We start from the raw sequence: 22,718 nt of genomic DNA on the forward strand, positions 1-22,718 counted from the left end.
ATAATACATATCCAGAACACGGGAAACTACAGGCAAACTCACACTATTACACTGACTGCTGGGATCAACGAGCGCGATCGCAACATTTTCGACCCTGGAAGACGAGATTTTTTTCGTTCTCTACCTGGAAAAATGCCAAATTGCCAAGTTTTTTTTTTCAAATTTCTGCATCATCTTGCATAAAAAAATCTGGAGACATTGGACCTCTTCGTATCTGCTTCATACAGCGAAATTCCTTTAGAGCTGCTACGGACTTTTGTTGGTTTTGGTAGAACAATTTCACCATTAGCGCTTTTTCTTGCAACGTAGGCATGACGAACAGAGAAGAAACTAATGTTCGTGCAGAGTCCGCCTTCTTTTTATTCAAAGAAAAATGGTAATAGGCATGCGCTGTAACGCAAATTAGGTTTCACATTTTCAATGTATGCAAATAAATTGCATATGTGTTACAGCGTTATCAATTGGTGAATTTTTGTACTATTTTTTTAATAAAAAAATATAAAGCACGTCATCTGAATAATCTGAAGTTCAAATTTTATCTTATTTGGACAGATAAAACGAATTTTAGAGACCTCTGAAGTGGGTAACTTATTTCTTGCTAACCCTTTATTTCCTAACTATCGTTCACCGATGCTTTGTAAACATTTCGCAGCTCTGTCAAAGGTTCACAATCTTATACTGAGAAATGGACATAAGACCTTTGCTACAGAGTATGCGAGAAAGTTTCGAGGAATCCACTCACTTCTTTATTTTATGTATTTTATATTTGCACTTATAATTTCATGAAACTGATATATACTGATTGATTTTATTATTATAAAATGAGATATGTTAACATATACATAACTTTATTTTTTACTATATTTTAAAATTTTCTCTCTTCTCGATGAAAAAACACTGTTTAGAAGTGTCTGCCTTAAAAATACATTTAAATTTCTTATATTCATAATTTGGATTGCTAAACAACCCCTTTTCCCGTGCAAACGTTCTCTCGAACCTCCCACCCATCCGATCTATTTACTAGGATCGGCGCGTATACCAGTTTCCCTCTCTCCACCCTGACAGAGCTGGCCGTAAGCACTATATGTATGGATTCTGATCTAGGCCATTTAAGGAGCAGTACTAGAGGAAGGGCTTAATAGATAAGACGGAACATCTAGTCCTAAACAGTGGGCGAAAAGTGATAGGCTGCGTCCTGTGAAAGCACTGACTCCCATCATCCTTCACTGAAGGGTGGTGAGGATTTGAGGGGGCCGTTAGAGAATACGACGGAGATAGGAATCTTGAAGGAACTCGTTTAGGGGCCGGCGATGTGGTAATTCGTATTGAGAGAGGACTCTCAGTGCTGTCTTATTCAGCAGTGAACTCCTTCGCTATCCTTTATATGCAAGGAATCTAATCTTGCATCCTGGGAAGTAAATTTAGGCAAAACAAGGGCGCTCGAAATGAGTGAAATGGTTAAGCTAGGGACTGTGAAGTGATCGTTCGAATGCCGGGCACGTAAAGGCATACAAAATGCCAAGTTTGATTTTTGGGTGATAGAACAATTCAGATATTTAACGTTAGTATTAGTGAGAATTTGCATGTTTGGACATGGTTGTTTTTTGGATAATGATTGAAATATCATTTAATGTCTTCTCTTCAATGTGTTTTTTTATTTGAGAATATTTACCATCTTGCCCGTGTTTTTGCAACGATATTTCGACAAGTTTGTAGTAATATTAAGGGATTTAATTCTCCTTTTTTATTTATTTGTTTGTTTCAAATATGATTCCCCAAGATTTTTCAGAATGCATGTTACATAATGATGTTAACTTTAGTAACATTCAAAATTCAAACTATATCAAATGAATGGCCTGTGATAAGAAAAATCATAAATTGTATATGTTTGTCCAGGGGAAATAAATCTCTTATATGACTCTTATGAACTAGATAGAGAAGTGAACAGATCAGTTTTCAAAAGTTGTCTACTTTTAATTTCTGGCAGTGTCTCAACCTTGCTTTTGGTTGCTTTATGAAGCATATGACAGAAAAGAGGCTGACTCAAAGCAAACGTTCGTAATGCAGGCATCAAATCAAAAAGGTTTAAACAAAATGCCTCTCGAGAAAATGAATGTCGAATTTTTATTATACTGAATTGCTTATAAATTTTCTCGTAAAGTATAATCTTATTCATTAGAATTATATCTGTATTATTATTATTATTCATTAGAATTATATCTGTATTATTATTATTATTCATTAGAATTATATCTGTCTGTATCTGTATCTGTATTAGAATATTATCTGTAAATTATATCTGTAATCTGTAGAATATTATCTGTATTAATCTGTATTTGTACTAACAAAGTCAAAATTTATGTTATATTTAATTTGATTATTTCTATTTATTTTTTTAAAAAAAATTGAAGCTTGAGTTTTTTAATTAATTGAAACTGCAATTTGTGTTACTCATTAACTTTAAACGATCTTCGTATAGACAAACCGTTATTAAACTCATAAGAATAGAATTATTATAGAATATAATAATTATCTTAATAAACCTAAATATTTTAGGCATCCTTATTTTAAAATTGAATTTAATAGATCTTATCTTATAATTTTAGGATACATCAGGAATTCCAGTGTTATTCTACTATATGAAAAGAATACCTTTCAAACATGGGAGCTTAGTTTCTACTATGAAGATAAGTAATAGTAACGAAGATAAGTTAGTACTAGTTTAAGTTGAGTTGCAAACTGCGATAATAAAGCTTAAAAAGAGTTTTTCAGCAGTCTGATACAAAATTTTTCTTTCGAACATTATTTATTTGGTAAGGAACTGTCCTATTAGCATGGTTACCAAATTATTTAGTGGAAAATACAAGTAAAATAGTATGGGCATACAATTTTTTTTATAGGAGTCAAATGAATAAATTAAGTTGAATGTATACATATATAAGAAAAACTCAAGAATATATAAATATGTATATTCTTAAACGCATATCATAAGGGTAAGAAAAATATAAATTAAAAAATATATTTGAAATCTTATCATTTAAAGTAATGCAATTCCACCAAAAGTGCTTTTAGTGAATTCAAGTGCTTTCTGTTGTTCCTGATTCTTAATAACATATAAAACAGTTATATACCCGTCGGGGTAGTTTCTTTCGTTTGATCAAAGATAATATCAGTTACTAAAAATAATGTAAATAAATATTCTTGTAAAATGTGTAAAACAAATTAAATTTTTTAGGTATTTGTTAACGTGAAAAACGGTGTATATTTTAATTTTGGCGAAAAATTAGTGCAAAATAGGTGAAAGTGTATAATGCGGCGAATATATAGTTCTATGAAGACCAGCTATAGGTACATATTATTATAAATCAATGAAACATATTTCAATTTTATACAAATTTTACCTACTTTTTTTATCTGAATGGAAACGTAATTATGTAAAAATGCAAACATAAAAGATATTTAAGTGGAATTCTGCGTAGCGTTTCTTTCAGATTTCTGATTCAAATTCGTGCTTTAAGGAAATAGAGGAAATACAATTTCAGAGACTCATAAATTTGCATCTTTTTCAGTTGTAAATGCAACTGAAAAAGATACAAATTAATTATTACAACTGAAAAATGCTTAAAATATTAAATATACATTAAAATATTAATTGATTTTTTTTAAGTAAAGGATATTTATTTTTAATTTAACTTTTTTAACTTAGCATTTTCGTATAATTCACACGCACACATATCAAGTTCAAAAATTTAAATTGGAAATTAACAATACGGAGCTTGGATTTCCTCATATTTTTTTTTACTTTTTTGTGGTGAATTTCTTGTTAACATATACAATAAACCAAAGAAGCAAGCTTTTGTAATTTTTTGAGTTAGGTATTTAAAATTAAATAGACAAAATTGGAATCTACATTATTATTTGCTAATGTTAAATTTTAACTTGAAATTATTTCAGTAATATAATATTCCACTGATAATTTTAAAATAAGTAAAATTCATGAATGAGTAAAGTTTATGAAAATGAAATTTGCTTCTCTAATTTACTATTTATATTAGTTTAATATAAATATTATGTAATTTACTAATTACTATTTATATTCTGTAATTTACTATTTATATTAAAAATAGGCAATATTAATATTTCTTGCTCAGTTTTGCGTTTATTACCTAAACAAAACACAATCGATTTACGGAGTTTGGAAAATAACATTATAGTAATTGTTCTTATTTGACTTTTAATTCTTAATATTTATTATAAGTGTTTTTTCATTAAATATATTCTGTATTATCTAACCATAAACGTTGTGAAGCTATAGGCAAATAATTGGTCTGTTTTGTACAATACTTGAACAATGAATAAAAAATAGCAATATCCAAGTTTGCAACTCAAATGGCAACATGATAGAAAGTTCAGGAATTGGCTTAATTCGATATTTTAATTTTCTAGCGACCAAGCCATTTGTACTATCATGAAAGGTTGCGTGTATTTCCTAGATTCACTATAATAAATAATAAATGTTTAAGAAGTTAATTATTAAAAAAATTAGATTGAAATTAGTAAATCGCATGTGATTTGGTTTTTTAACATGATGGCATTAGGTACTTTCTTCAAAACTTAGTCCTGCTTTCTTTTCAACATTTTTAGTTTTAGTTTGCTTTGTAAAAAGATTAAAATGCTATTCGCTCAGCTTATTCTCTCATAAAAACATTTGTCAGCTTTCATATATATTTCCTTATAAACAGCTTTTCTTTAATGTTTGTCGATTGAATAATTTAGTTGTTGATTGCAGTTACATTATTTTTAAAAGAACTAATTTCTTTAAACTAACAAAGAAGAGAAGATGCGATGTTAAAATACAAAGAGCAAAATCATAGATTTCGATTAATTCCAAAAGTTGACAAAGGTTCGTATAAATGAGTAGAAAGAATAGCCGTAATCATCGCGCCCACAAGGTGGTTAAATTTATTAATGCATTAAATATTAAATTATTGTTCTTAAAAGGCAGAAAGCTTATTTGAAATATATTTGAATCACTTTTTTATCAATTTTTTAATCAAAACCAGTTTGAATTCTTCTCTCGTAACTGCAACACTTCAATATTAATTATCAATATTTATCATTTTTCAAGTTCCGTAATTATATGCAAAATCTCCTGAAAATTAGAAAATGTTTCTTCGTTAAGTTTTTTTTTTTTATTTTATGAAATAATGAATACACTTCTTTTAAAGTTTAATGTATCAATTACTTTTTAATTATTTATCAGATTCATTCGCTATACATCCAAATTATTAGAACATTCAAACTGAAAGAAAGAATTATAAAATCAAAAATAATAATAATAATAATAATAATAAAGTATATTAAATAAATATAAACTATCAAGGAATAGGATTTTTGTATTTTAAAAGCAAAATAGTCTTTTGGGCATCATGATAGGAGTGTTAAGTTCTTTTAAAGTGTGTTATCAAGATTAAGAGAGAGAGAGAAAGAAAAAAAAACATGAGTTCATGAAACTGATTAACTCCGAATATTCATTTGCTAATAGTTTTTAAAGATATTAATTTCAAATTATTACAGGATAGGAAATATGAACTTTAATCCTTTAAAAAAATGATACGAGTATGAAAAAGAAATTTTTTCTCAAAACAGCAACTCACGTTTAAAAATCTCCATTGTGGTTAAAGATAATATTTTTTTTTTCTGAGCAATTTAGAATTAATGCACAGTTTTGGAAACTATTCACTTTTAAATCTATATGACATGTTTTCAGCAGCTGTAATCAATTTTAATAGTTGCATTTTTTAAAATTTTTAAAAACAAGAAATCTACCATGAATGAAAAGTTATCAATATGATACATTAATTAATATTCATGCGATGAAAGATAATAGATCGAAGAAAAGCGCTATAATCGTTTAAGGCTAGTAAAAATATATTGTTATTTACTGTGATCGCCATGTTTCCGAATAATTTAAAATATTACAGAAGATATGTTAATGAATAAATCTGTCTTTATTCTATAAATTATTTTATCATTTTTTTTTTCTTGTCTTCTTACTTCATGTAATTTATTTTGGATAATCATTAGCTACAAAAAATTATTTTTTCATGCATTTCTTTTTCATTTAATTTAAAATTTTACATTTCAGTTATTTAAAACAATTACTCTAAAATTTAAACAGCTACTTTTTTATATATATAATATATATAATACATTTTTTTATATATATAATGGAATAATAATATTTCTAAGTAATTATTGCGTTTAGGTTACCGAAATACAAAATAGTAAGGGGCTATCGAAGGTAAGTTATATCAAATGTAAGTAGTGAAGCGCCCATTACACAGTGGTGTTCAAAATGTTTAATAAAAATTTTTCCTAAACAGTATTCATATGAAAGTCTTATTACTTTTTGCAAAGTCAGAGCCCATCTGAAGGGGATAAAGAGAAACTGTGAAGTCATAGTCCATTTACTAGCTAAATAAACAGAAAAAAAATATGCCGTAAATTTTGATTCAAGTTATTTAATATTACTAAAAAACTTTTCACTTATTTACTTTTTCTATATATTAGGGTTTATAACGTTGCTTTAATTTTTTTACTAATAGTAATTTTTTTTATAAAGTAACAAAAATGTCTGAAACTGTGAGATGTGACAAATTGTACTATATAAACATCTTGCGAAATTTATCTTCTTATGTAGTTAATTAAACGAAATTTATCTTTATTTATGTAGTTAATTAAACGAAATTTATCTTTATTTATGTAGTTAATTAAACGAAATTTATCTTTATTTATGTAGTTAATTATGCTTTCTGCCTTAAATATCAACATTTACTTTCAAAACTAACATTGCTCCCAAGGAATTTAGCAACGAAGGATCTGTCACTTAAATACATAAATAATAAAAATATTTCATTTCAACCACTTAATAACAAATCAGCGGGAAAAAAATGACGACCTAACTAATGAGAAATTATAATCAGAATAAAGGATAAGGTGTTAGTATTAAGGATAACATGGAAATAGTTGACAAAAGAGTTCGAAAAATATAAAAAAAGAGAAAAAATAAATAGCAGAAGGGGATTTTGAATATGCATACAGATACTGAAAAAAGAAGAACGATTTTGCTTTAGCTAGCGGAGGTGCGTGCAGCAATTTTGACTCGATATTATATTACAATAGCACTCCTTTTGAAGAAACGTTAGAGTTACTTTGGGGTGGGCCACGTGATTTTAAAATGCAACCAGATGACGTGTTTAGCATCTGGGCTGGCGCACACTTCCTCCTCTCATGCCAGTAATCTCATCACTTTGGAAGAGTGTCCAGCCCGTGTCCAGACAGATTTAGTGTTATACGAAAGTTTTAAGACACAATCGTTTGTCGTTCCGATCTCGTAGCCGAGACATAACAAACTAGCTGCTTCGACCCGAATGGTTCATAGTTTAATATACAATATGCTGTTGTCAAATTTATGCGACGCGAAACATTTTATTATTTGTTTCCGTTATTAGAAGTTCTGATGCAGTCTGACATTTGCACTGATTGTTTAAATAATTTTATTTGTATGATACTATAAACCATTTCATATCTTTTGTTGTTGTTACTTATGGCATTTTATAAGTCTGCTGACAGATCTGTCAGCGATTTAAGTTGAGTAAGCGTCTCTTGTTTTTTCAATAGCGCCAGTTAAGGCCAAGAGTACGACTTAGCCACTTCATGCGTCACATTCCCTTGTACAACCTCGTTTTACAGGGGGACACATTCACACACTTCACAAATAGAACACGGAAGAACAACTATTTAAACGAAAGTCGAAAACGGGACAACCAGATCACAGGGAAGACACGCTACCACTATGTCAGGACGCCGGCATTTCATATCTTAGTAGCACTATGCTAAATAATAACAGTTACTAAAGTATTTCAAGTAACGAAAGAATAGTAAAGAAAAAAAAAACTGTAAATATTACTGTTCTTATAATGTGGTACACGTCTGTTATAAGATCCCAGTCTGTCTCTCCATATCCCAGACAAGTTGTAACAGCCAACAAGTTTTGACTAAAGCATTTCTGATGCTAAAATTAGTAAAATTGATGTATGATTTTTGTTGCATGTTATGAATAAGTAGTTAAGTTATAAAAACGAGTTATAATTGATGAATTCTAAATGCATTAAAGATCATAATTTTTAAAAAAATTCTTACTATTATCTCCGGTCTCTTCTTTAAAAAAAATGATTAATATCTTTTAAAATCATTTTCCAAATCAGAGTAGAGTGAAAAAAAAAATATCAATTTTATTGTCTCAAAGTTGACTTCAGTTATTCATAGAGGAAATAAGTAATTCTTGTAATTATTCTATTTAAAAATTATTATTAATTAAAATTTCTGAAAATTCTATTAATAAATAATTATTATTTCTGCTTCACAAACAGATGTAATAAATTTAAGGAATTTTAATAAAAGTAAGGGATTTAATGTAATTTTTAAATGATTTGCTTTGACCAGCCTGAATGTATTTATGTGTATCTAGACTCTAATCTAGAATCTATAGAATCAATATCTGTTTTGGAGTGAATATTTATTTTGTGTGGAAACAACTAACAACATTCAGCAGTTGTCAACAATTCACGTTCATATATTTTGATGGCGTGTGTAAGAACCATTAGTTTTTTTAACAGATGCAAATTATCATCTAAGTGAGTCCGATGAGGTGGTCACATTGAAATTTTTTGGTTTTCAAATAATGATGTAATGATGGAGAAAAAAAATCATATAGAATTTCCTAGTCACATGCAAACGCAATGAATAAAAAGGCAAGTTCAGAATGCATGTTTATTCTTCCCGGAAATTATAATTTTCTAGTGTTACTTTTTGGTGTGATAATGATTCCGTATAACATGGCCACTTCAAATAACTAATGGTTTGAAAGTTGAAACTTTTGAAATAAATTCAGAATAATTCCCAATTGGAAATCGAATATATTTTTTTCTCAGTATATGCAGATTAGATCGAATTTTTTTCTCTTAAAACAGTGAATAGAATAAATAAAATTATTTAGAAATACTCAGTAGTAAAGTTTATTTAATACTTTACATATTTAGATTTTACATAAATAGCTTTCGCATAAAAAGTATAAAAATATTTTTCTTCATTCAAATTTTATATAATTTTTGATTCATTAAGTCGATATTTTTATTTCAGGTTATGTTTCAGAGATTCATATGTACTTAAAATATATTATTTTAATTTTATATAAAATGATTTAAATTATATATAAAATGAATTTTTAAATTTCAGATAAGAAGTAACGATTTAATTTGTAAGCATTTATTTTATTTTAAAACTAAATTATTTAGCAAATTTAAGATATTAAGAGAATTTTTTGAAAGAATGAGATTAATTTCAAAATATTTGTTTTTGCTATGAGTTCTGTAATTTATTAGATTTAATTCACTTTAGGTTTCAAAAGATTTTATTTCTTTAATCATTAAATTAATTTATATCCTAATTTACATTAAATCATATTTCTTCTAGAAAAATTTTATCTTTTAAAATCCCTGATCATGACGATTTTATTGTTGCAAAATATTTATGAGTAAATATTTAAATAAAATACAATTTTTACTTCTACTTTTATTAATATTATCTTTTTTACAATGCTTTAGGATTTTTTCTTTTATTTATTTTTTTAAGCATTGGAATTTCTCTTAGAGTTCAGAATGTAAATTTTCAATATTGTAAATTAACAATGCAACACATTCACAAAATTCGCTTTTATATGATATCACCTTGAATCCATTTTAAATATGAGAATATATGCATATTCGAGGTTGTCGTGAAGATTTATATTTCTTTGTAGATGGAACCAGCCTTCTTTGGCGACCAACTATTTTGGACTATTAAGTTTATTGAATTAATAGGCCAAACAAGACTATCAAACTATTAATATGGGACATATTATTTTTAATTTCGCATTAGTATTATTTAAGACTGAGAAAAGGAGAATTTAAATGAATCATTACCACAGAAATATTTGAACTTACAAATAAAAAATTATATATATATTATAAGTTGTTTCATATTTCAAAATGAAATTTAATTATTGTTACGAAGTTTTTGTAATTTATTCACATGCTTGTCTCAAGGTGAAAAGCATAAAAACGTTCACCTAAAAATAAATAAAGAAACAATTGTAAAACATTTTCACATCATTTATTACAAATATATTGTTACAAATGGAACTATATATACAATCTAGAGAACATGCTTTGTAACATATTTTAAGATTAAATGTTGTACATCTCACACAAGATGAGTGCTCCTGTAATGCAATTCAGTGCTTTAATTTGCAACAAAAAGAAAGTGCTTTTCAAAAATCATAAAACAAAATTATTGTTTTTCTATATAACTTACATATAACGCTTTTAAAAATTCTTAGATTAATTTCTAAATCATATTTGTTTGTAATAATACGTATTAAATCAATATTTTCCAAATTCTCAAAAAGAAAGTTTTAAAATTTTATTATTTGTTTATAATGATTCATATTAAATTCAAACAAAGCATACAGATGTTCCTTAAATATTAACTATGTTTTGATTCACTGAATACTCAAATATTTATTTTTATAGTGAAAATCAGACAATGCATTTCATAACTAGCATGTAGTAAATATTAAATGTTGAAATGAAATATGAATTATAAGAAATAGTACGCATCAGGCCTATTTTAATGTGACATATACAGAACGAAGTCAGTATTGTTGAATTTCCTCATAAAATATTAAAAATACTATTAATTCTGAAAAATGGAACTTGAACATTAAATATTACTGCAAACTTCATTACATGAATGTTATTGACAAATATAATATTTAACAGAACACAATGGCAAAACAAAAATTTTCATTTAAATGGCAGAAATCAAACTAAGAAAACGAAATTATAAATTCTATCTTCCATAATGTGCAAATTTGTGTTCAATAAATATAAATATTTTATAATTTTAGACAGAATGGATCAATTACACTTAGAACAATTGATAATACTTTAAAATTAATTTGCGAAAATTTACTACTTCTTTCCTTATATTGAATACTATGAAAAATACATATAATACACTTCAAATATATTCTTGCTGATCAAGTCGAGAAATACTGAAACAAGAATATCTACTGTAGCATGTAGCAATGTGATTCTTTTTTTTAAAAAATTGAAACAGTTATATTTCTGTTTTTCTTATGTGATCTTCATAATAATTTAAATTATATGTATGTATTCTAATTTATTTACATTGATTATAATTTTTTTAAATTCAATCTCTCAATAATTAAATTTGAATGGCGTTATGTAACGTTTTCAGCTTTTCAAAAATTAATTTTCAGATGATGGCCTTCAGATGATGAAAATTTATTTATTTAGTAAGAATTACATCTGTTTAGAAAAATAATTATTATTACAAATTTTACAGAACATTTATAATTTTTCCTGTAATAAATGCCTTCTGTAACAAATAAAATCTTGATATGATTTTAAATGTATGTATGAAACATAGATCTTAATGCGTCTTAACGTTTTTCATACAATTCTAAAAATTAACATGAAAAGCTCAGAGTCTTTGAAGTTTTTAAACTAAAATTACAAGATGCGCTTATTAAGAATATAGTAAAGCAATTTACGTTTAAAAGATCATTTTAAAGGGCACTTAACTTTTTTATCTAAATACTTACATTTCTGGGAATGAGGGAAAAAATAATTGAATTTCCGTAAGTGTACGTTACAGAGACAAGAAGTTAAAGAGTTAAAAGTTAACTGAAAACAAATAATTTAAAAGATGAAAAAGAAGAATCTCAAAGAAGGATGTAATACTAAAATAAAATGGGTGAATTCTTCATAAGTAAATAATTTATTGCACTAGTGTTTATTATTATAATAAATTCCTTTTCTTATTTCTTCTAAGAAATTTAGAATTGAACAAGATACAAATTAACAGAAACATCTTAACGCTACAATTTATTGAGGTATTCATTGGGTACAAATGATATGGAAAAAGTGAGCTTTAAAATGTATTTGAGTCAAGAGATGAATAAATATAAAATAAGAAGAAAAAACTATTTCTATACTCTTAGAAAGCTTTTAAATTTTGCAACTTGAGAATAGAAACATTGTGGAAGTTTTCTTTAAATTTGTATAATATTCTTAAGTAAACTAATTTGAAGATTAAGAATATTGGATTCAATAGTATGGGTAAAATTTTGTGAATACACATTATTTAGGTAATGTATATAAAATACAAAGGAAAATGAAATTGTTATTTAAAATTGCTTTAATTTTGGTTGCCTATTGTCGTTAATATCTCTAAGATGTAAAACTTTTCGATGATTTCGAATTGAAATATTTTTTTCCGTTATATTTTAAAGACATTGTGAGAAAATACTAAACTTTATAAGCCGTATTACTAATAAACGCGTTCGTTTTTTCAGTTACATAGTTTTAAATATATTAATATACACCAGTTGATGTGAGCGCATTCAATTTTTTTGAACATTTGTATGCTTTGTAAAGTAATGTAGCAAAATAAATGGCAGGTTGTAATAATATAAATTAAATTTTAAAAGAAAATACAATATTTTTTAATAATCTTAAAATACATTGTAAATAAACAATATTTAGAAAACGAGAATATATTTATTTAAATATAATTTTATTTTGTAATTTGTATAAAATCATTAATTTCATCTCTAAATTTTATAAGATTTCAAATTTTTCATTTTAAAAATTTGCATAACGCATCATTTAATGTCAAATAAAGTAAACCATCAATTAAATACAATGTATGACATGCATTTTCTTAATAATATGAAACATTATTTATTCTAATAGCTATTCCTGCGTTAGCTTTTATTTATCCATATTCTATTTACAGAGCACATGTACACAGTTTTATACAGACATTGATATATTATGCACTTAAAATGTATAACAAAAAATGCGTTCACATCGAACAAATCATGCACTTAATATCGAACATTTCACATTCACATAACAAGTTTTAAAATTAAATGCCCTCTATTCAACGCTTGATTTATTATTTATTTATTTATTTGATGTGCTTGAAAAATATACTTGGTAAATGTAATCGTTCTCACTTGTTATATATCTAACAACTATCATAGTCAATCATCCCAAGATACTGTACAGGTTTTACCAAATTGTACATCATAAGGATATCATATAGACATCTAGTTATGGTTGAATAAAGTACATATTTTTGTACGAATTAATAGCATATTCTTATTGAGTAGACACACACACACACTCTCATTTGAGATCTAAATTCGTCCTCTTGTAGATATTCAACAATTTTATATTCATAAATAAATAAAGCTTTTCCAATACTTTTCATTTTGTAATCCTTGTAAAAAGAAAATAACAGTTGAAATATATAGGAAATCAAGTTTGTCAGTAATATAAATTTGAATCATATGGAGCATTACATAAATGTTCAAAGACTTATTAGAAATAGTTTTACGGAACATTACTCCCGATTTTCATTCATGATTTATAACTATGTATTGCATTATTAAGTCCATAGTTTACGTTATATTATCCAAATAAAAAAAAATGCTTCTTATCTTTCTATACCATATGCTGTGCTGAACTTTTAAAGAGAGATATCAATTGAACCTTTTTTTCAGAAGAACATATCAGTTTATTTATGGTATAATACATCCTTTTTATCAAAAAGAGCAATACAATTATTTTTGTAACTTCTTTATATCTTATAGAATTGCTATAAGACAACACAAATCAAAGTACGTAGTACTGTTAAAATAATTTCGCCTGTATTGTTTAAAATAATTTTCTGTCTGAATATATTCAGGCAGAAAATTATTTTAAATAGTATTGGTAGAAAATTAAAAAAAGAAAATCTCTAACTCACCGCAATATTAATTTAATACTCTCTTATCTAATTCATGCACATTAACTAGAGACTATAAGCGCGAACTACGAAAGAATCATGGCGTCCTTTATGAAATAGGTGTGTTTTTCTTATTATCACGCACAAATATTTCCATATATTAGCATATTAGTATCCCCATATATTAGTATATATATTAGCATATAAATTCAATACAATGAATTATTTTTAACAGTATATGCATTATTGGCCCACATTAGAAAGTGTTAAAATGAACCTAGTAGAACAAATTGAATTACTTTAAACATTGATTTGTTATTGTTGACCCTCACAATTAACATTCGTTCACGATTGAACTTTATCAGTTCTTGGAAACTATATCATCACACATGTCAACAGGTTGCATTTAGGTCATTTCTGTTGTAAAAAAATGCAGACATTATTCTTAAAGATCTACAAAGGTTTATTGTAAAAAAAAAGGCAAATCAATTTTTTATAGTTTTTTTATGCTTAATTTAAATGTCTTTTTTTTTTTTGAAGACTGCACTGTCTTGTACAAATTGAAAAAACAAACAAAAAAAAACACAAACAAATAAATAAACAATTCTTAAATTATCAAGGTTAAAAATCGATATTTTATACCTAAGAAAATGAATTTTTGAAAACATTGCAGTAAAAACAAGAGGAAGAAAGTACTTTGGTTCCCAATATTCCATCATATTACAGAGAGATTGAAAAAAAATCTTCATGCAAATACGAGAAGAACTAATAGCGTTAACAACTGTGCGTTTGTACAACTTCAGTTCAATTGATTTATACTTTACTGCTAATTGATTGCTAGTCCATCAATTAGGTTAATATCAGTTAAATATTGGCAAATTTATTTAAATAGAGCTACAGTTGAAATCAAATTAAACTTACTCTTAAAATTGCATCAAATTAACAAAGTATCTGCTTTTTTATGGTGTTACACAATATCTGTTTGTATTTTTACACATATCTTTAAAATAGGTATTTTTTTACTCAACGGAATTATCAGCAAAAGCTTTAATTTAAAGTGGAAAATATTTTATTTCTGATTTAATAATATTTTTGATATGAATGTGTATGCTAAATTTAATTGAACTAAAATAAAAAATTTAAGTTGTTATTAAAAGCCTTCTATAAACACATTTTTTGCAAAAATTAGCAATGTTTTTAAGGATGAATCAAATTTATCACAATGATGAGTCTCAACAATGTTTTTTTTTAATATTATGAATATCCAGAATATATTTTATTATAATTCAACGCTTAACAGCATTTTTAATACCTTATCATACAATTTATATTGTTGTAGTAAAATATACATTTTATTTATAAATTCGGGCAATTTAATAATGCATAATCTTTTCTTTATTTTTTTACATTCATCTTCAACGATCCAAAAAATAAATCTCAAGCGTTGAATACCTCGGCGTTTAATATTTATTACTTTGATATAAAAATGACATAAAACGTTCTTTAAAACGGAATAAAAATACAAGACAGAATTAACCTTTCTCTTGAAATCAATACAAACACAACAAGCGGTCAAAAAACATTATCCGTTTTGGCCGGTTGGTTGCTTTTAACTTCCAATCAGCAATCAAGCCTTTTACGGATGATCGAATGTTTTTCCTTCTATTGTCCGTTATGTTGATATTGTGAGAAGCACGGCCAAAACTAGGATTAAAACCTGAAAAATGTCCTTAGTCTTGAAGCCGCCACTGGCACTCTTTTCAGATACTGCAAAAGGAAACAATTGCATTTTGTTATTGTGGTACTATTGTGTACGAAAATTGTGTACAATTGTGTAAGGAAATATGATTACAAAATTAATTCCCAGCAATATTTGGGACAAACCTACTGATTAAATTGGATTTTTCTACTTACAAATCGTACATGAATGTTTTGTAATTGCCTTCGTCTTTTATCTCAAGCTGTTTAACATGTAAAATTTTTTCACCACTTTTGAGTGTTTCTTCTCTGTACTTTGTATCATATATTTAAACATATAACTTCTACTAATAAATTTTATTGATTTGTAACAAGACTTATACAAGTTTTTTTTTATATATTTTTAAATTTTATAAATATTGATTGACATTTATTTCAGTCATCTTGTACAGGTCTTATAATATACACAAATAAAATATAAAAATATGAAAAAAGTATATTTTAGAATAAGTGAACAGCTTTTATATCTAGAAAAAATATTGTTATTTGAATATATTCTAAAAAGCATAATGTTTAGAAGAAGAAAAGCAAGGAATGTGTATAATCATTTTTCTTCTGGCATATTGTTTTTTGTTAAGTTTTTATCTATTCCTTAGTAAGAGAGTATTTTACATCATATATATATATATATATATATTACAAATATACTTCAGTCGCAGATTTCATTTTTTTTTTATTTCATTAGAAATTTTTTCATCAAAGTGCGTGGGTCTCAAAATTTGATCAAAAGGATTATAATGAATATATAGTGTTTCCTTAGAATAAAACTTGTTACTTTACACCATCTGTAATGCAACGTAAGATACATAAAATTAATTACGTTTGCTACTACTTTCTTTAGAAGTAATCCATAGCAATTTCTGAAAGCAAATATGTTTTATTTTTTTTTATAAAATATGCATCTTATTTATGTCCTTAAATAATTTTAACTGTATTTTTTACACCAATATTCTTTAACAATTTTTCTTATGTATTACTTCACAGTATAAAAATCAATAATTGTTCTAGAAAATTCAAACTTATACAAAAAAAAAAAAAAATCAATTTATTTATTTTACATAATCGTTATTTGTCTCAGCTCTAAAACTCATCATTCAAATTTAACATGCATTAGAAAGCATGCCTATTACATACTCTGGTTCACTGTCATCTAAGTATCATTTAATAGAAAATATGCAAATAAAAAAATCAATTTATCATTATTCATTTGAAGAAATATTTTATTTAATGAAAGATATAACTCAGATTTATAAAACGTATCTTCTGTTATATGGATTCATTGATTAAATATTAAATAGAAGCCAAGATGAATATAACATTCAAGTTTTAAAATAAATACTATATTTTTTTGCCCTTTTTTCAAAACTCGCTTAAAATGTTTTTGTCTGCCTAAATATTTCGACTGATACGTCGCACAAGCAAAATCGTAGCATCATTTGCTGTAAATACTAGAGGACATATTTTATTTAACGAAAGATATAACTCAGATTTATACGATGCATCCGCTGTCATATGGTTTCATTGATTAAATATTTAATAAAAGTCACGCTGAATATAACATTCAAGTTCCCAAATAAATAGCACAATTTTTTCCGCTTTTTCAAAATATGCTTAAAATGTCTTTGTTGATATGCTGTATACGCAACATAATAGCATTATCTGCTGCAAATAAAATTATAAATAAAAATGATGTCAAATAATAGTTTATTTAATAAGAATGTCAACCATTTATATTGTGTTAATTATTTTATTATATTGCAAGACGTTTTTGGTCTGAATCAAAGTTAATAAACAAGACGACAATATTAATAAATTAAGCGTAATTAAGTATACTGTATATATATAATGAAAATATTACAATTATCTACCTTCACAAGGATGATATTATTTTGTATCGTAAAATTAAGTTAATTATAACGCGATTTTCTTCTATCATGATGACAAATAACTTTCTAAAATTTCAAATCTGTTGATCTATGATAGAGCAGAATTTTAAAATGAAGCAGAGAGTAAGGAAGTCTTCGACCAATCATCGATTACTCTACCCGAAAATGGGCGCGATTTACAAAGGCATCTTTAAAGTGTACCCAAATCCCCATCCGAGAAATCGAATTGGATATCTTGCCTTTTTCGGAGCCAGATCGATTCCTTTTCCTATTGGAGGTCTGCGAGTGATCCTCGTGAGCGGCGGCCGCCTCTTCAGATGCGCGGTATTTGCCGTCTGAAAAAAAGAGAAAAAAAGATGTCAGAAAACCATAAATATCCCCGACATTTTATTATGCAATATTTAAATTTAACATATTTATTTCTTACCTTTTTATATACAAAATATTGAAAGTATTGCAATAAAGCCAAGGTTAAGATATGAATGTTAAGATTTTGACAATTTAATCCTTCATCAGGTCAAAATGTTGTTGGCTTTATGTTTTTGTTTTCGTCCATATGGATATGGACCGATACTTTATATTTAGTTATATTTATGTCTTTTCAAATTTATATTTATAATTTAACTTTAGTATATTTCTTTCTTACTTATGTATACACAAAATACTGAAACTATTGCAATTGACAAAATTTGGACATTAAGATTTTTACATTTTAATCCTTTTTCAAGTAAAGATTTTATTGGGTTATATTTTTCTATTATAGACAACATATCTGTGGACCATATTTTATTTTCAGTTATAATTATATTATTTCAAATTTACATTTATAGTTTAACCTTAATATATTTTCTCTCATTTTTTGATGAACAAAATACTGAAAGCATTACAAATTGGGATTGCAATACCGGAAAAAAATTTCAATACCGGTATTCGGTATTTTCTAAATCTTAATACCGGGATACCGGTTTTAATACCGGTATTAGAAATTTTAGAAAAGGAAAGAAAACACAGGTGTTTCATTGTTTTATTTGCCAGTTTTGTTAGAGAGTGTAAATATCCCAAAAAATAATTTGTAACTTATAAATTATAACAGTATATAATCACAAAAAAGTAAAGGAACATCTAATTTATTTAAATCACAAAAAAAAGTGTAAATATCACTATTTAGTCTGTGGTACTATTACAAATTTTTGAAATGGGATCTTAAAAAAACATAATGTATCAATTATACTGTCATTAAGCCAGAAAAGTAATTTTGTGTAAAAATGACCAGCTGTCGAAAACGCTCGTTCGTCATCTACGCTAGTTGGTGGTACTGTTAGCAATGCGCGATATATTTTTTTAAAGTATTTACCTCTAAATCCCTCATCTTCAAATAAATCGATTTCTCGTCGGATGGTTTTGGATATAGCTGATTTCTGTATTGTATTTTGGTTCGTTGAATTTTTTTTATTTATCGCTAATTCTAATTTTTGTTCAAGAGACAATTCCTTTTCACTATCGACAGTAGTGACATCATAATCTTGGATAATTGAACCGAATTCTTCTGAATGTGGATAGGTTTGTGGGTAAAAAATTGTAAGAAAATTTACTCTAAACTTAATCAGATTTGAACTGGTTATTTTCTTTTCTTCTTTTTCATTTTCATTTTTAAAATCATTATAATTATGTAAATACCAAAAGACATTTTCTATTTCGGTATGACTTTCTTCTGTGCGATTTTTCAATGTAATATATAATTCTTTAGATAGTGATGTGTGCTGTTCTTTCAGTGACTACAACATGAAATTTATTGTTGCATTAGCTGTTATTAGAATCTCTCCGACATAATGCCTCAATAGTCAGTTTTATTGGAAGTAGAGCTGATATAGTTCTGGATATTAAGTCGAATTCACTATCTGAAAAAATAATTTACAGATTTAAGTCGATTATTGCTTTTTGGATTGGATTTCTCAGTTTCAAAAATCGTTCCATCATTAGGAGTAAACTGTTCCAACGTGTTTTAGAATCTAATATTAACATATATTCTGTTTTATTTTCAGTTAGTATATATTTTAGTAATATATCCTTTTTATAGGGGAAGGTTTAAATATCTTAACAATTTTTCGAACTTTATAAATTATAGGAAGCAATTCTTAATAGGTTAATATTTCATCCTCATTAGCAATATCTTATTCAACAATTACATTGTCATTATCTTCATTGTCAATATCACTCTCACTTTTACTCTCTTCAAAGTTGGAATCGTAAGTTTCTATATCCACAGTATTTGGATTCTTCTGTTCTTTATTTTTTTTTTATAATACATCTATTACTCCTAATTGAATCCATGTGCATAGCACAACTGCTGATTTGCACCAATCAACTTTCTAACTTTTTTCATAATTGTTGCTCCATCAGTCGTTATGGATAAATTATTTTCTTTCAGGGATAAGCCATGTTTCGCTAATTTAGATTTAAGCAATTAATCAACTAATTAATTTCGCCTGTTACGGAGACATAACAACAAAAATGTATACTATTTTGCTATGTTCGCGATCCCTGAACATATAGTGGAGACCATTTTAAAAATTTCTAGTAAATACCGAAAAACCGGTATTTAAACTTGTGAATACCGGTATTACAAAATTGTACAAATGGCTCAAAATACCGGTATTCGGTATCCCGGTATACCGGTATTGCAATCCCTAATTACAATTGATAAGATATGAGCATTAAGATTTTGAAATTTTAATCCTTCATCAGAATAAAATGTTGGTGCTTTTATGTTTATGTTATAGTTCATATGTATGCGGACCAATACCTTATATTTAATTATATTTATAGCATTTTATATTTATATTCAAATTTTATATAAATTATTCAAATTTTTGATACTATTACTATCAAGAAAAATGCAAAATTTTATGTTGTTTTTAGTTGGAAACTGGGTTACATTGTTAAAAGTTTCGAAATAGATAATTGTATCCATGTTTTTTTTTATTAATTTTGGTATAACCTCTAAATTCAGTAGAAGTTAATTAAAATTAATTAGTAATTATTAAATTAGAAGTTTACTAATTTTACTACTAATAATGGAAAATAAGATAAATTAATACTAAAGATAACAAAACAGCAGAAGTCTTTTAAAATAGTTTGAATTATATATTTATAAATATTTGAACTTTAAAAAACAATTTTTCTAAAGAAACCAATGACGTATATAATTGCAGTCGGGATGAATTTTATGAGAAAGTTTGGAAATAGTTATGTTTTTGGAATATTTGCGTAAAAATGATTAAAAAAACATGTATGAAACCAAAATATACCATTTCAGTGACAAAGTGCCTTATTTGGATTAAAAAAAAGGATTCAAAGCAAGAATCTTCTAATTTAGAGTTTTATCAAATGATATTTTTAAAATTTTACAGATAGCTTAATAAATACATTATCTAGTTCTTGAAGTAAAAAAAAATAAAAATAAGCCCTATTTCTATCCATTCTTAAAATACTCGGGTTCGACTAAGAATTAAGAACTTTAAAATATTTTAAAGTGAAAGTTAAAGTTTAAAGTTTAGTTCTTAACACTAAAGAAATTATAAAATAATTATAATTCTTTAAACTTTAGGAACTGCAAAACATGTTGAGAAAATATTACACCAAATCTGAATTAAAATCATGCATTAGATTTTTATTTATGAGACTTTTTGTAAGAAAAATTCTACCGTATTCTATATTTCAAAAAGTAACATGTAAAGATGCAAAATGGTATTAAAAGGTATGTAAATATAAATATAAAAATCGATGACACTTCTCAAACTTATAAGAAAAATTTTAACAGTTTTATAAAGAAGCATGTCCAAACATTAAGAATATGAAATAAAAAAGAAAAAAAAATAAACTATGAAGAAATTGTGACTTTTTAATGTTGGATCCTACTTTAAGGCCAAATTATATAAAAATTCTAGCAACTATTAACTCTAGCGAACAGGCTGGTCTTAAAGGTGACAAATAGAAAATAAGCTCACTGAAAGTATTACAAATGCCAAGGAATTTGAACCTTAAGACTTTGAAGCTTTAATTCTTCTGCCGACAATATTTTGATGGTTTTATGTTTCGCTGATCGTCTCATTGAAAATATTGGAATTTTTGATCTTGTGAGTTTATTTTCTATTTGTCGCCTTTGAGACCAGTCCAAAGTTAATGGATGCTAGAATTTTTATGTAATTTCGCCTTAAAGTAGGTGATTACATTAAAAAATTGATTTCTTCCGAAATTACTATAATTATCGTACGCGGACTGACAATTTTCTTTAATATTCTATAAAACTTCAATTTTTTATTAATTTTTTTAACCAAATTTATTAATTTATTATTGGTCGGATTGATTGAAAACATTATATAAATTTTATATAACTGTTTATTTTCCTGAAGCAGAGGATATTACAATATATCGAGGCACATGACTGAGTATTCACCAGGAAAGGAAAATCTTTAATTATATCAAGTATCAATTTGTAAAAGTTGATTTTGTCACGTGGTCGAAATTCTTTCGACATTCGGGTAAGCAAGATGACTTACACTCATTTATTTATTCCCTGGATATTTTGCATGAATATTTGGAGTTTAAAAACCTAATTTACCTTTTAAATATTTTCATCAATAAAATTTCAAATCAAACCAGCCCAGCACATTTTCCCACAAACATTTCCCAATAAAAGGCTTAATGCATGTTTCCATCTTCCATACAGCTGAAATTTTTAAACGAATTCAATTAATGAGCAATTTACGATGTCTTAGAAAACTTCTCAACATAAGAAAGAATAATCCAATAAAGAATTTCTGATTCCTAATTATTTATCCCATTCTATAGAATTCTCTTGCGGTACCAACGTCGGTCACCACAGTTCGTTCTTTATTTTCTTCGGTGCGCGCCGCAACTGCCATCTTCTAATTGAAAGAAGACTGCACACCTAGTGTCCTAATATTGTTAGCATCTCTTTAAAAGCAAATCCAAATAAGTTTCCCTAACTATCCGCTAGCTGCCGAAGAATCAACCGCCAATTCCCTGCACCACCCCTTCTGCAGCCGGGCTAGTTTTCCAATTAAACCAGTGTCTCGCAATAACTTCTTTTCGACATAGAACAGGAAAATTGTTTATTAACCAGAACCC

The 22,718-nt window shown here is 26.6% G+C and overlaps 1 protein-coding gene across 3 annotated transcripts in view; it reads right to left on the reverse strand.

The window, feature by feature from the left end:
- Positions 1 to 15,043: 15,043 nt before the first annotated feature.
- LOC129960004 (lachesin-like) overlaps positions 15,044 to 22,718 on the reverse strand; it is a 403,008-nt gene continuing 395,333 nt past the window's right edge. For all 3 annotated transcript variants that reach the window (XM_056072997.1, XM_056072989.1, XM_056073007.1), the window contains 2 exons: positions 17,807 to 17,902; positions 15,044 to 15,690 (listed from right to left, as the gene is read on the reverse strand). In XM_056072997.1, coding sequence (XP_055928972.1) covers positions 15,596 to 15,690; positions 17,807 to 17,902 — 191 coding nt within the window. In that variant the 3' untranslated portion in view covers positions 15,044 to 15,595. The remainder of the gene's footprint in view (positions 15,691 to 17,806; positions 17,903 to 22,718) is intronic.

Source organism: Argiope bruennichi, chromosome 2 (assembly GCF_947563725.1).
Source record: "Argiope bruennichi chromosome 2, qqArgBrue1.1, whole genome shotgun sequence".
Lineage (NCBI taxonomy): Eukaryota > Metazoa > Arthropoda > Arachnida > Araneae > Araneidae > Argiope > Argiope bruennichi.